General features: G+C 51.1%; 3 protein-coding genes across 3 annotated transcripts; 2 read left to right on the forward strand and 1 right to left on the reverse strand.

The window, feature by feature from the left end:
• Window positions 1–1,402: 1,402 nt before the first annotated feature.
• On the forward strand, window positions 1,403–2,038 carry L3040_009136 (uncharacterized protein; the record flags this gene model as incomplete). Its single annotated transcript, XM_066155860.1, has 3 exons — window positions 1,403–1,480; window positions 1,544–1,905; window positions 1,972–2,038. The coding sequence occupies 3 exons, from the start codon at window positions 1,403–1,405 to the stop codon at window positions 2,036–2,038; spliced, it is 507 nt and encodes a 168-aa protein (XP_066010142.1).
• A 788-nt stretch (window positions 2,039–2,826) lies between these two features.
• L3040_009137 (uncharacterized protein) lies at window positions 2,827–6,667 on the forward strand (the record flags this gene model as incomplete). The annotated part of the gene is made up of 5 exons (XM_066155861.1): window positions 2,827–2,999; window positions 3,051–4,990; window positions 5,041–5,346; window positions 5,433–6,041; window positions 6,117–6,667. 5 exons carry the CDS (start codon window positions 2,827–2,829, stop codon window positions 6,665–6,667), a joined length of 3,579 nt encoding a protein of 1,192 aa, XP_066010143.1.
• Window positions 6,668–7,277: 610 nt separating this feature from the next.
• L3040_009138 (uncharacterized protein) lies at window positions 7,278–7,556 on the reverse strand (the record flags this gene model as incomplete). Its single annotated transcript, XM_066155862.1, has 1 exon — window positions 7,278–7,556. The coding sequence occupies one exon, from the start codon at window positions 7,554–7,556 to the stop codon at window positions 7,278–7,280; it is 279 nt and encodes a 92-aa protein (XP_066010144.1).
• Between the last annotated feature and the right edge of the window lie 6,087 nt (window positions 7,557–13,643).

Genomic DNA, 13,643 nt, shown 5'->3' on the forward strand with positions numbered 1-13,643 from the left:
GTCGGCTATAATTAGTGGTGCGGCTAATTATCGTGCGGCTAATTATCGCTACTCATTGTATTACTCCGAACACAAGAGGGGCGGCTAAGAACAACAGGCTTGACGGAGTGCTTCCGGCACACTTTACCTTAAAGACAAGTAGGAGGTCATTTCAGCGGTCCTCTGACAATCTAAAGTCATTATTGAACTCTATTCAGGAATAGTTTACCGAGAAGACCACCCCGTTGAAAGGAGACCCGTTTCGTGGCCATCTTATGGCCGTCCCCGTTCGGAGATTTCAGATACGCTTATTGGAGAGCTCATTCTAAATATTGAAAACAGTACATCGATCCTCTTACGAGAGAAATAATTAGAACGTAGAAACTCTTTTTCTGATGCTATCGTTTTCTTGATGATTTAGGAAGAAAGTGGACGTAAATGGCAAGCAGCTTACGTAGCAGCGCTCCAAGAGGTTTGAAATCGGAATCGATCGATTCGGCAAAAGTTCGCTTATGTTTGATTACCTAGTGGAACAGCAAGTTTTACTACTTACCTACTACGGTACCTATCTGCTTACTAATCTCAGTTCTCGGGGATCAAATTTCGGGGCCGTCGGACGGCCACAGGACGGTCTTTAAACGAAAAGACGAGCGTTTACAAGCGACGAACATAGTACTGTATTAAGTCGATTACTTCCCAAAACTACCCCACTCCAGCAACGGTGAGAATTTTTAAATGATCTACCGGTACTTGCCGGCTTGACTTCAATTCAAGTATAGACCTGGGGTGATCCACCAGCCATACCAATCTTTTCAGACCGTCTCCAAAAGAGATCATCATCAGACGCAGACGATCAGCTGATTTTCCGATAGCTCCTTCATGCAGGTCTTTATTTATAACGGCTTACCCACTCCCTTTCAAAAGCCTTTCAAAAGGGGCGAAATCGACAAATGCAGTTTCTGGGCTCGGCGAGATCTTTTGTTCGATTTTTGTTCTCTTTGCGCCAAGAGGCACACGGTCCCTCCTCTGTGCAAATGATAATAAATGGACACCTCGTAATCGCTTGGGCCACCCTTCCTCCTACACCTCCACATAGGCGCCTGTCCATCTGAAATGTCCAATTATTAGAAGTGTCCGACTGTCTGAGGCACTGATGAACGTAAAGTAAAGGCTTCGTACAGAGTATGCAGAAGTATTTATTTTGGGAATGCTCAGCCTTACGTTGACGACGCGGGCTCGAGGCTTGGCGACTACAGCCTCCCCCATAATTCATGATTTCCCTTAAAGTAACAACAAGGAGGGGCACTTGTTCCTACGCAGCATTTCTTAATGGGAAGCATACTTGTATCTGCGGCTTGAACGGTCCACGAACCTACCAAATCCACAAAGCCAAACATCCCGAGAATCGAGAAAGAGAGCACCAATGGCATCTCCCGCCCGCTCGTCCGCGCCGGGGATCCGCCCGCTACCGGAATCGCCCAAGGAGAGCGCCATTTCTAGGGTATGTTTCTCTCACGGCTCGAGTCCGTGGAGGAGGGATGCTCTGCTGATCGGAACGACATAGCTTCTCATCACACCGCTCGCGTTCCTCTCGTTCATCCTCTCCCTCGCGCTCGTCGACTCGCGCAACCACTCCCTGCGCACGCACTCGCACTCGCCGTCGCGCGCGCCCCCGACAACGCTGCTCGGCCGCGTGCGGTTCCTGCTTCACGGCCTCATCTTCAAGGAGGTGAGTGGGGGTCCCTATTCGTATGTCAGGTCGCCGGATGCTCGGGAGAAGGAGAAGGAGAAGGGGAGTCCTGGGGCTGGGGATCGGGGTGCGAATGGGAAGGGCAGGAAGAAGGGAAAGGAGGAGCCGTGGCATTGGCATACGAAGCAGCGGAAGATGATGCGGGCGGAGATGGAGGACGCGTTCAAGCTCCGGAAGTGGGTGGTGGTGTTCCTGGTGGTGGCCGCTGTGCAGGCTGTCGTTGGGGTGCTGCTGGTGTGTAGGTGGTTGATGGGTGTGCGGACGAGGTGGGTGCTGAAGGATGGAGGGCTTGCGATGGGAGAGCTATAATGGCAGCTTGATGGGAGATATTGGTTGTTTTGGATGGAGTTTGGATGAGAGGGTGGTCTGTGAGATCAGGATATGAACGGATGGTAGGAGGGCCTCCTTTCTTCCCGGTGGACTTTGGATTGCATATCGAGAGATCTGAGGATTTCCTGATGTATATGAAAAGAGAATGTAGAATTCAGTACTGTTACGGTAACGATGTGGAATACCAGGGATGTTGATGATACAACGGTAGAATCGAGTTGTATCCTATCGAATAGATAGGTGCCCAGGAGACTGCTTGTGTTGAAGAGCATTGAACGCCATGTGCACATCTCCTTGTATCAGTGTACCTGGGCTATCGCTTTTGCCAGGGTGAGTAACAAACAAACAAACAAACAAACAAACAAACGAACAAGCAAACAACTTCTGCCCATCTTCGATAACCTCCCCAAGTAGGCAAACCAAGCCCAGGATTTTGCTCTTGATATATGCTCATCTGTACCATAATGGCACATATCATCGTTCCAAATCACCGCTTCGCATTGTTCCAGAAGGTGAGCGTCGCTTCTCCTCTAGCGCAGCGGTCGCTTAAAGGCCGAGCCGAAACCTTATCGCGTCCTGGCTAAGAAAGTTCACAGCATGTTCCTTTTTCCACGTACCTAACGCGCCTCTTCACCTTAAATTGAGACCACACCCCTCTTCCCCCCTTACACTTTTGCAACTTCATCGTTCTCAACCTCGATCGCGAGAGCTTGCTGGCGCTTTATTCCACGGTCAAATTGAGCAAGGTGAGCCAGATGGACTCTCCAATGGGTCCTCCAATGCCCGCCGGCTACTCCCTCAGAGTCCAGCTCTTCGCCCCAGACGCGTACGACTCGTCCGATAAGCCAATTCGCAATTTTCGCGTCGTTGCGTCTCCAGATTGCACCGTCGAAGAGTTCTGTCTGGAGGCTTCGAGGATCCATCAGATGAACTACGGAACGTACGTATCTGCGCCAGATCGACCTTTCCCACCGGTGCTAACGTGGGGCAGACCACTCTCTCTCAAGAAGGTCCAGGATGACCAGCAGTTCGACATTACCCAGGGTGAGATTCTGGGAAACTTATTCACATCAATGTCTACAATTCGATGTATCCAGGCCTCTTCGGTTCCAGGTGCTCGCGACTCGGTTGCGCCCAACTCCGCCCTTCGATTCGACCCCGCCGTTAGTCTCAAACGTGAACGAGATGGAGTTCCAAGAGCGAATGGATCAACGCCAGGAAATTCGTGGAGTTCCAACAAGCGCCGACGGGTGGCAGACCCAGATGAGCCTTTGCCCTCGCGGGAGAATATTGAGGTTGTGCATGAGAGCCCGAAAACGAATGGCCACATACCCGATCTCAATGTTGTCCCCAACTCTCAAGAGAGCGTGATACTGGGCAACCCCGAAGGACCCTTCAAGAGCTTGCGACATGTAAGAATCACTTCACTCCCCAAGACGGTGAACGAGATTCGTGAGACCCCTCCGCCGATTCCACCTCCTGCGTTGATTTTACCGTCTCACGAGAGAGGCTCAGCTGATCATAAGAACCGACAGCCGGACAACGATACCACCGTGCTCTCACATTCAAGCCCGTTGGCACAAGAACCCGTCCGAGCGCAGTCGCAAACATCGAATCAAAGAGCAAAGAGCGCAAATTATCATGTACAGAGAGCTACCGAGCGTGGAACATCTGTATCAGCTGCAGCTACCAGTCCGATGTCAATTGAACAGCGCCCCATTCAGAATGGTGTCTCATCTACCAGCCATAGGAGACAAGAGTCTCGCCCCACTGTATTGGAGAAAAGTGGAAGATCAGGTCAGCGTAACGAGGACAGCATATATGACGTAATCACGACGGACGACGAGAAAACTGCTATTTCAAGAGCCAAAAATTCTGCAACGAAGACTCGCAATAGCCCCAATTCAGGTCTGTCAGGTCCGGCATGGGCCAAGAACAAGTTTAGTACTCCTCCCAATGGAAATCGACGCAGCTCCGCCTCCCGCGAACAGTCGACGCCTGGAGAGCTACCGATGACGCCGAATAGTAAGCAACGAGAGGAGAGGCAGAACCCACAAGCGGATGAGATCCGAAAGGCTCGAATTGCTGCGGCCGAGGCAGCCGATCTTCGGAGACGGGAAACTAAGGAAGCGAGAGAAGTCGAAGAGAGACGCAAGGCCGAGGAGGAGAGAGCCAAACGAGAGGAACAGGAGCAGATCGAGGTTGAGAACTTCCAGCGGGGAGAGGCCGAACGTAAGGCATCTGCTACTAAAGCTGCTCTATTGAAGAAGGAGCAGGAGGTGGTGGAAGAGGAAAGGCGTCGCGAGCAAGCTCGGATCGCAAATGAGAAGGCCGAGGCAGAAAAGCGGGTCCAGGAGGAACGTTTGGCGCAGGACAAGGCCGCAATAGACGAGGCCCAGCGATTGCGCGCAGTGGACATTGCTGCTGAGGAGTTGAGAAAGTCAAACGAAGCTCTGAAGCAGAAGGAGAAGACGCACCCGCCCGAAAATTCTCGAGAACCGAAATCACATACGCCAATTCTCCCCCCATCTAGAACTCCATCATCGAACTCTAACGTCCAGTCCTCCACACCTTTCATTCCTGGAGGCAGAAAATCAGCTCTGAAGCATTCGGCATCCTCTCAAGCGTTGAGAAGCTCTTCACCAGCTGGCTCTAGAGAATCGGCGGACGAGTCTTTGCCGAAGTCAGTAAATCGTCGGGTGTCATTCCGTGATGAGCATGAGCGAAAGGAGACGCCCGTCATGCCTCCAACTAGAATTGTCTCCAAACCAAAGACCTCGACTCCTGTTACGGTTCCGAGAGCTGCCGTTACGCCACAAGCACAACACAAGGCCGTCATACCGAGAAGCGAGACCCTCAAAGGCTCTGCTCCAGCTCCACACACAGCAGTCCCTACAGGCTCCGCCCCAAAGCCTTCTCAAGTCACGCCGAGTGAGTCCAAGTCGTATGCTCGCGATGCCCCTCGCTAATTGAGTTCACAGTTCCTCCACCGGTCAGGAAGTACACACCAATTCCGCTTCCACCTACAATCTCCAGCCTTGGACGCAAAATCACACCAATTGCACAAAAGAAGGCTACCCTTGTTCCAAAGGATCCGACTCCTCCTGAACCCACGAGAAAGGGTACTCCCGTACCTGAAATTCCAGTCGCTAGAAAGAGTGTCACTCCTGGATCTCAGTCTACCAGCAAGATGTCGCCGCCAGCTAAAAACTCTGCCAGAAAGAGCATTACTCCGGCTCCTGAAGTCTCCTCGAGGAAAAGCACTACTCTTGCTCCTGTGGCCAAAGGTATTTTCCCCGAAATGCTGCACATGTTCCACGACTCCATTATGATATCTGGTTGTATCTTGGCGCCTGCTAACATTTATCTTCAGGCAAATCAAAATCTGTCCAGTCGGAACTTGAGTCCATGTCTGTTTCTAGTAATTCTTCGGACGGGTCCGATGAGGATATTCCGAGCCGACGAATCCCGGAGAAGCCGTCGTTTGGACTGAATGGTCTTAAAAGAGCACAGCCTGTCCGAGAGGCGTCGCGCAACCAAGATGTGTCCGACAGCGAGGAAGATGTTGATATGGATAAGGGAGTCGATGAGGAAGAGACTCAGAGCCATGATTCACGGGGAAGCCGCTCTCCAGTCGTGTTCACCCAGCATTCAAGTATGGGCAAGCCTAGCAAACCTCGACGATCTGTATCGCCCGAGTCCGAAGATGGCTCCGAATTCGAGGCCAGCGAAGATGAGCAGGAGGATTCGGATTCGGATATGGGAGGCAATCGCAAGCGGATACCCCGAGCCAAGAACCAATTCGTGATTGATAAAGCGAATGAAAATGTCAGCTCAGAAGATGATTCCGATGCAGCTGAAGATGATGGGGACGAGGAGCAGGACGCGGAAGAAGACATTCGTCACTCAAGCCCACATCTTCCACGACACAAGAAATTTGTCAAGGCCAGTCCAGAGCCGAATGGACGTGGTCAAAGTAACTGTAAGGATTCCTCCTCCGAGGGATACAACACACAAGAGGAGATCGATCAGCAACTAACTTCTTCTATGTATGAAGCTCATTCGATGATCCCGGAATCTAGTGCTATTGTCTACCCACCAACTTCCAGCATTGCACCTAGGCCGGCTATCAAGTTCGGCACCAGCTTGAGCAGCTTAACCCGGAATAGGTCGGCTCTTGCAACTTCATCCGCAATTCAAGCCCCTAAGGGAAGAAGTGGCCAGCGAACTCAGTTACTGGCAGATGATGAGGATAGTGAGGATATTGATGACAGTGAGGAGGAGAGCAGCTCCGACTCCTCGGAATCTGACGACGATGCCGTCAAGACCGTGGCTCAGAATTCGAGGTCAAAGGAGCCAGCACAAGTCACCGTGTACTCGGATTCAGATAGCTCCGAGTCAGAATCAGAGGAGCAAAAACAAGCCAAGAAGGCCCGGAATCAGCTGTCGCTCGAGATTGCGGCTTTGCAAACGAGCGATAGTGGTATCCCGAGTCCGAAACTGTACAATATGAATACGCAGCAACTTGATACCGGAAAGGAGAATAAGAGGAGAACGAGCTCGAGGAAAGTGGGAAATCTGACTTCTGGCTACAAGTTCAACCTCTGATCATCAGACGTTGGGAGTCAGGGAATCTCGTACTGGGTCGGTTTTGTACTTACGTACTGGGCCGGTTTTGTATTTATGGTCGCTTAGGGACATGATGTCGGTGCTAGATCCTCTCGAGATAAACGATTCAGCGCGCCTACATACCATCAGGTTGGCTGGTTATACTAGTCGGCATAGGATTCAGAGTCTGAATTGAATCTATGGAATTTTCGAAGCTCTTCTCTTTCATATTGTGTGCAGGATAAGGTGTTGGCGAGACTCAGTTGTGGACGTCACAAGTGCAGTGCTCTTGGGTACGGGGCAATTCATTCAAGTTGGGTCTAGGTAGGTTATTATTACCCAATCCCAAGACTCACTTCAACGTCAGATATCAGAACCCGAATCCCACCCGGGCGGCCCACATCTACCGCACCCGACCTGCTCATTGCATTGATAGCCATCCCCTCCATCTCCCTCTTGACACTGGACTGGTCCCCTTGGGCAGCACGCCTGTACATACAATCCACCAAGTTCCGATCGATTACCCCCAGGAACAGGAACAAGAACACCCCGCAACGCCATCTTCGCCGTCGCGCTCGCAAACGCAACTCGTCAATTTCCCCCGTTCTCCCTACGAGCCCCGCTGGACTCCTTGGCCCACCACCGGGTGCGCCGCCGGATTCCTGTCGCGCTCGAACGGGAACACAACACGTCCTGTGGCGGGCTGAGTCGTGTCGGCGTGGTAACGGACGTCCCGGACCTCCGCCCGGACTTCCGGGGTGGCGTCCTGTGCTGCCCCGGAAGACATGTCGGATTGCCCGAAGGCCGCGGAAGAGCAGTGGTTCGGCCAGTTCGGCAAGGGGTGTGCGGCGCCGCAGGGTACGCGACACCCGGATCGCGGCTCTGGCATCGTCGTTACGGTGAGACGAGGACACGGATCTGTCAATGAGCATGGCTGACGGCTCGGAGACGAGCGATGCCCACGCCGCAGGGCACTTACCGCTGCGTGTCTCTACTGTACCTCTGTCTCTGTAGTCGCCGGAGACTGGGCGAGGAGGCTGTGCTGATTTTCGCTTGGCTTTGTTGACGTAGTCGCTTAGAGTGGTCCGAGCCTCGGCGCGGCCTGTCTGCGGCAGCAATGAGGAGAGGGCGGAGACGCATCCTGGAGTCAACGATGGATGATCGAGAATGGAGAGGTGGAGGGTCCTATGCTGTGTGGCGCGGGCAGTCCTCCACTTGTATCATTTCTACATATCGGCCTTCTGAGGAGAGCCCCCCGACCCAGATCCCCTCCCAGCGCTGTCCCACCTGATATCTGGATCTTCCTACTCGCACGGTCTTCCGTCGCATGGTTTCGACGCCCTTCCCGCCCACCCGATGCCCATTCGCAGATCTCGGCGTCTCTGACGGGGCGGGAAACATCGGCCTGTGTGCTTGATTTGGGTTGCCGCTGTATCAAGCATCTAGACAGGGCGGATGCCCGAGCAAAGATCAGACCACCTGAGTCTCAAGACGTGGCTTATCGATCGATCGGGTCTCGGGGACTCTGGCTGAGATTGGAAGGTCGCTGAAAGCAATACTATACTTGGCGAATGCTTGAGCTGCGGTGCTCGAAGCTTGTCTTTTCTTTTTCTCCCCTTTCGGTAACGAAAGGCTTTCTTGTCCAGGGGTTGTATCCTATCTCCTATGATGCCTGCTTCTCTGTTCCTTTTACGTCTCTCGCGCCGACATGTACGCCTTGGGAATCCGCATGGTCTGTGTGGAACAGCTTACTGGTACATATGTAGTAGACATGCGTTGGGCAAGTCTCTCTCTCTGCCCGGGCCTCAACTCCGCCCGGTATGCCTTGACGGCCTCGCTCCATACGACGTCACGTTTACAGAGATGCAACTGTGAGCGTCCTGCCTTCCTTCAGGCAGGCCATCGATCTCTAGGCGAGATTCTCGCCTAGACCCTCCTCATTGGTTGTACGTTCTGAAGTTGAAGACGAGGCCTTTGGTGGTTGGAAGGCGGTGCATGAGTTGCCGCTCGCAGGGTAGGAAAGTCTATTAAAGACGGACTGGTGCGAGGTGTACATGTCAGGTGCGGGCTGGCGATGAAGCGACTTGTCTCAGCGATGAAATTTACCTCTTCTTCGTGTCTGGTTTCTAGGGGCAGTCTACTTGATGCGAATTGCTCCTCCTCGGTATCGATGGACCCCTAGGAGACAGTCGGGAAGCCAGCCCACAGCTTGCTCGTTGGGGAACTTGCGTTGGCCCTTTGGACGACTTGGCCTACTTCCCAGCCTGTCGAGGAATCTGTCTATACTCAACTCGAGCAAGCTTCGGCTTGTATCCCGGGACGGGACTATGGTTATGACTCCTAGTCTGTATCCATCTCCGTCTTTAGAAGGTGTACCGGATCTCGACAGGGCTGAAGATAAAGATGCCGGTATGTAGTGTGATTCAGAAGTCTAATTCGAGAGATGCCGAACATTGTCGGGTACCGAATAGATAAGTAAGTACACGGTTACTTATGAGCCGGATGTAGGCTTCGTCGACGGCCGGTTTGACTGCGGGCGTAGCTTGAAATGCTATGTTATTTATGATGCTCTTGTCAGACCTTCTCGCGTAGATTTACGGAGTCGAGGTAGGTAGTTCTGGTCCATTCCTATGAGCTCTGAACGATCAGAGCTGCTGACGCCTGGAACGTATCAGTCCACTGGCCTGTGTATCCACATGGAGAACTTGAGCGGGTCAAATCCTGACCGAGAGGATTTTTACACCTATTGTCGGATGGTATTTGGGTGTTGGAGGGACGGATCTTGAAGGGAGGGGCAGTTACTCTCCAGTCGAAATCAGGTAAGGGGACGACTTCAAAAGGGCCAAAGGTTCGCGTTCTTGCTCTCCCGAGCAGGTTATTTCTCGGGTTTTGGTATAATTTAATCCAAGCTGTTCTGAGAACTATGATTAGTAGAATCCTGATTGTCCAGGACACTTTTTCTGGTATTACGCGATGCCTTTTTTTACCTTATCTTTTCCTGGCCCGATCAAATGGATAGAGATTGTGGTTAGTGCCACTGCCACTGCCACCGGCACCAAGATGAGAAACAAAAACAATATTATGAGGACAAGCTGGATGTATACGAATGACGATGGTCGGGAACGAACAGGACGACTGGCGATATCCGATGATAACGATTGAACCTATGAAGACCTGTGGTCGAGACACCTACCTACCTTACCTAGACGGGCGTCGCCTGTGCATCCCCTACTGTAGTAACACCGGCTCAAAGATGGAAGGAAGGGGGGCCGGTGCACTCATATCAACAACACCCATATCAACACGATGAGCGAGACTCCCCTCCCCGACCATCATTCGAAATCCGCTAATTATTTCTAGGTCAACGATACATCTATACTTTTTTCCTCCCTCCCTCCACACAGTATTGACGGATGCCCCACCCAGCACACGTGGCATCCATTCCTGGTTTCCTCTACTCGTATGTATGTATACCGGTATCGTGTCGTGTACGATATACCCACCCAAGTACTGCGGAGAAAACGCTCCAGCAATAAATACAGTAGGCTTCTCCCAGCGCCGACCAATCGTCGGTCACCTCGAGTTTCATCTGTAGAAAAATCCCGAGCCAGGCGGCGCAGCCAGGTCGGCACCACCAAGGCCGGACAGTAAACGGTATACGACTCATCAAACAGCAACTATCAATATAAATATAAATTAAAAAAAATGTTTATATGCTTAGAGAAACTTTGCTTCATAAATGTAAATTGAAAATATAAAGATGCATTCATTTGTGGTGATCTAATACATCAAAACGCAATGAAAATGTAGCTAAAAAAAAAAAAAAAAAAAAAAAAAACTAGCCTAAATAATTCCAATTTACTCGTTTGCTACGAATATCTTGACAGCCACAACCTCAATTAAAAAAAAAAAAAAAAAAAAAAAACGTCCCGTAGATCGAAAACAATGATTTAATATAAAAGTCGATAGTAATACACATATCCTCTCGACAGGTTTCAATAAACCCCCCAAAAAAAATCCAATCTTCTCCTATTCCTCACTTATCCTATCCCATCTAGTATGTACGTACACACCGCAATTCCGATCCATACCTACCTTACGCAGTAGTTAAAAAAATCCAAAAGTACACACATATCAACAGTACCTACCTTACCTACCATCTTCACCCCTTCAGCGCAGCACAACAGAGGAAGAATAAGATCCGGAACAGGAATCTGGTGGATGGGAGAGTATGAAAACTCGAGAGACGGTGCATCGTTTCCGACAGCAAAGAAACTAATGACGAGATGGGTGGTTGGTTGGTTGGTTGATTTTCTATGTGTGATGAGAGAGAGAGAGCAGATCTTACGGTCCCTCCCGCCTTGGTGGGCACGTGCCGGCTTGCTGCTGCTGCTGCAAGTCGGTCAATTCTTTCGAATGGGATTTGAAGGAAACCGACGGTTACCGACCGCCTGGTCTTTGTCAGTGTGGCTGCGGCTGACAACAACTTGGCCGTGAGTTGATCCGTATAACTGATAGGTGTATAGTACTTTCAAGGACCCAGCCACGATTGCGAGCACCGATCCTGATGTGCGACTGAAATCATGTTAGCAAGTCAGACGGGTGTGAAAGTTCGGCGTTTTGTTTCCGAGGAGAGTAAAAGATAGTTTACGGGCACGACGGTTTCTAAATTTTTTTTCTTTTAATAATTGACAGTCGTTCTCCAATGAAGTCCAACCACAGGATTGAGTTGATTCCCTCAGCGGAAGCGTAAAAGCACGCTTGTGACGTTTACAATAGCTCATCGTCGTCTAAAAAGGATTATAGGAGGCCTACTTAAGCGAGCCGACGATTATGGTTCAAGGTTGTGTCTTCTGGGTAAGTACGGTACGTACTACGTAGTACTACGTAGTAGTACCTGTAAAGCCAGTACGAAGCGACGTGGATCGATAAACCTTCCAACTACCACGGTACAGGCGTAAGTATTAGCCCTCGAGGGTGCCTCAAAAGTTTAGTTCCCACTATAAACCCCCTGCTTACCCTACCCTCAAGGGGTAATACTTACGCCTGGGACGTAGTTAAGCCAGTACGAAGCGAAGTGGATCGATAAACTCTCCCACTAGCTGTGGGATCCAGTCTACTACGTACTACGTACTGTACTACGTACTACGTCGCAGGCGTAAGTATTACCCCTTGAGGGTAGGGAAAACAGGGGGTTTAGAGTGGAAACTAGACTTTTGAGGCACCCTCGAGGGGTAATACTTAGGCCTGTACCGTGGGTAGGTTCGACAGTCCCCTCTAGACCTACCGGTACAGTAGCATGGAAAACGTACTTTGAAGCACCGTAGGCACGATGTATTGGACAGCATCAACGACATCGGCAACAGGTATGCCAGTCTCGTATACCACCACGGCGCCGAGTTCAGGAGACCCTGGCTTGTCGAATTAACCCAAAGATTCCCCGGTATCCTCACATCCGGCAGTCCCGGCAATACCTTCAACAACGAACCGCCCAGGCAAGTTCCAGTTCCGGTTCCAGCGGACAAATGTTCCGATACCCTGGTACAAACACTAGAGCGGCATATCAAACTCTCGAGCGGCATATCAAACCCCTGAATCTATCCATAATATAAACGCTTCGGTTGAATTAGGGCAATGGAATGGAGGGCCCATACGGAGGGTGTTGGGAGCTCAAGACGCCGAATACCGGTAGACCGTCGAAGCCGGCACATAGAAAAGCAAAATCACTAAACGAAGTTCCGTCCAAGGATGCAAAGCGGGGCCATACGGTTGTTGAATGAATTAAGACAAAGTTTGTCCAGACTGAGCTTGTCACAAAGCTACAGTGGCTTTTGAGAGTTCATGGCCTCCAACCCGCCTTGTGCTTTGCAAAACTTGGCTGACTCGAGTTGAACATGATCCGGAAATGCTAAACGATAGCATTGCAGACCTTAGCCTGTAACCGTTTGAAATATGTTCTGATGGCAAGATGTGCTCATCTTGCTTCGACACAGCGTAATTGCTTCGACACAGCGTGAGACTGATGTCACTAGTTCGAACCAAACCTTAAAAATTGCTGGTCACAATACGCGCCAAAGAACGACGTCAACAACTGGAATCTCTGAACAAGACACACCGGTAGAAGAAGCCGTGAGATTGAGGCAGCATATCGCAAATTTCAGTCATATGGCTGCCTCCAAGTGGCAGCCAGGCCTAGATATTCCCCAATAGTATTTGTTGCAGGGCAGTTGGAAGCGTTCAGATGGGGTTGCGGGTGCCGGAACATGGCGTGTCGAATGTAGAGGAGGACTACCTTTTCCTTTTGTACCGTACTGTCCAAGGGACATGCCGTCTTCAAAACCGAAGCCGAAGATGCAGATTCCTAACAACACCAGCACCATTGATGAGCGAGCAATAAAGCCTTGACAGCTTCAAGCGGACCAGTACATGTCATCTGCGTGCGTCGCTATCTGTTCGAGGTGGTTGAACGGCGAGAGCATCCACGAGCGGCGACGTTGCACACTGAGATCCCGGCAAAGTGCCAGAGGAGGGCTTGAAGAAAAGTCTGTTGGGGAGGGCAAGCAATCTGGTAGAGGTTGTCGTCTCCAGTATTCGGCATGAGGGTTGAGGGTTGAGGGTTGAGGGTTGAGGGATGAGGGATGAGGTTACTTTTCGGAGAGCGTCGGCGAAATCGAAATAAGGTTTGTATCACGTGCATACTCATCTAATTCCGGCTTCTTGGCGTCACGGGATCCCTGTTTCCAGGCGTGTCTATCTAGTCTACCAAATGCCGGTAGTCGAGCTGACGGAAAGAGGCTCAGACATTGATGAACGCAAGGCAATCGGTACGGACCGAGGCGTACAAGAAGTCCAAGTCCAGAAAAGGCACCGACCAAATGCTCGCTATGGCTGTTGTTGTACCCGTACATCTATCTCCCTAGCTACTCCAGCTCCAGCTCCAGCTCCAGCTCCAGCTCCAGCTCCAGCTCCGGCTCCG

The sequence above is a fragment of the Drepanopeziza brunnea genome, assembly GCF_022702325.1.
Source record: "Drepanopeziza brunnea f. sp. 'multigermtubi' strain 214-2 chromosome Unknown ctg19, whole genome shotgun sequence".
Lineage (NCBI taxonomy): Eukaryota > Fungi > Ascomycota > Leotiomycetes > Helotiales > Drepanopezizaceae > Drepanopeziza > Drepanopeziza brunnea.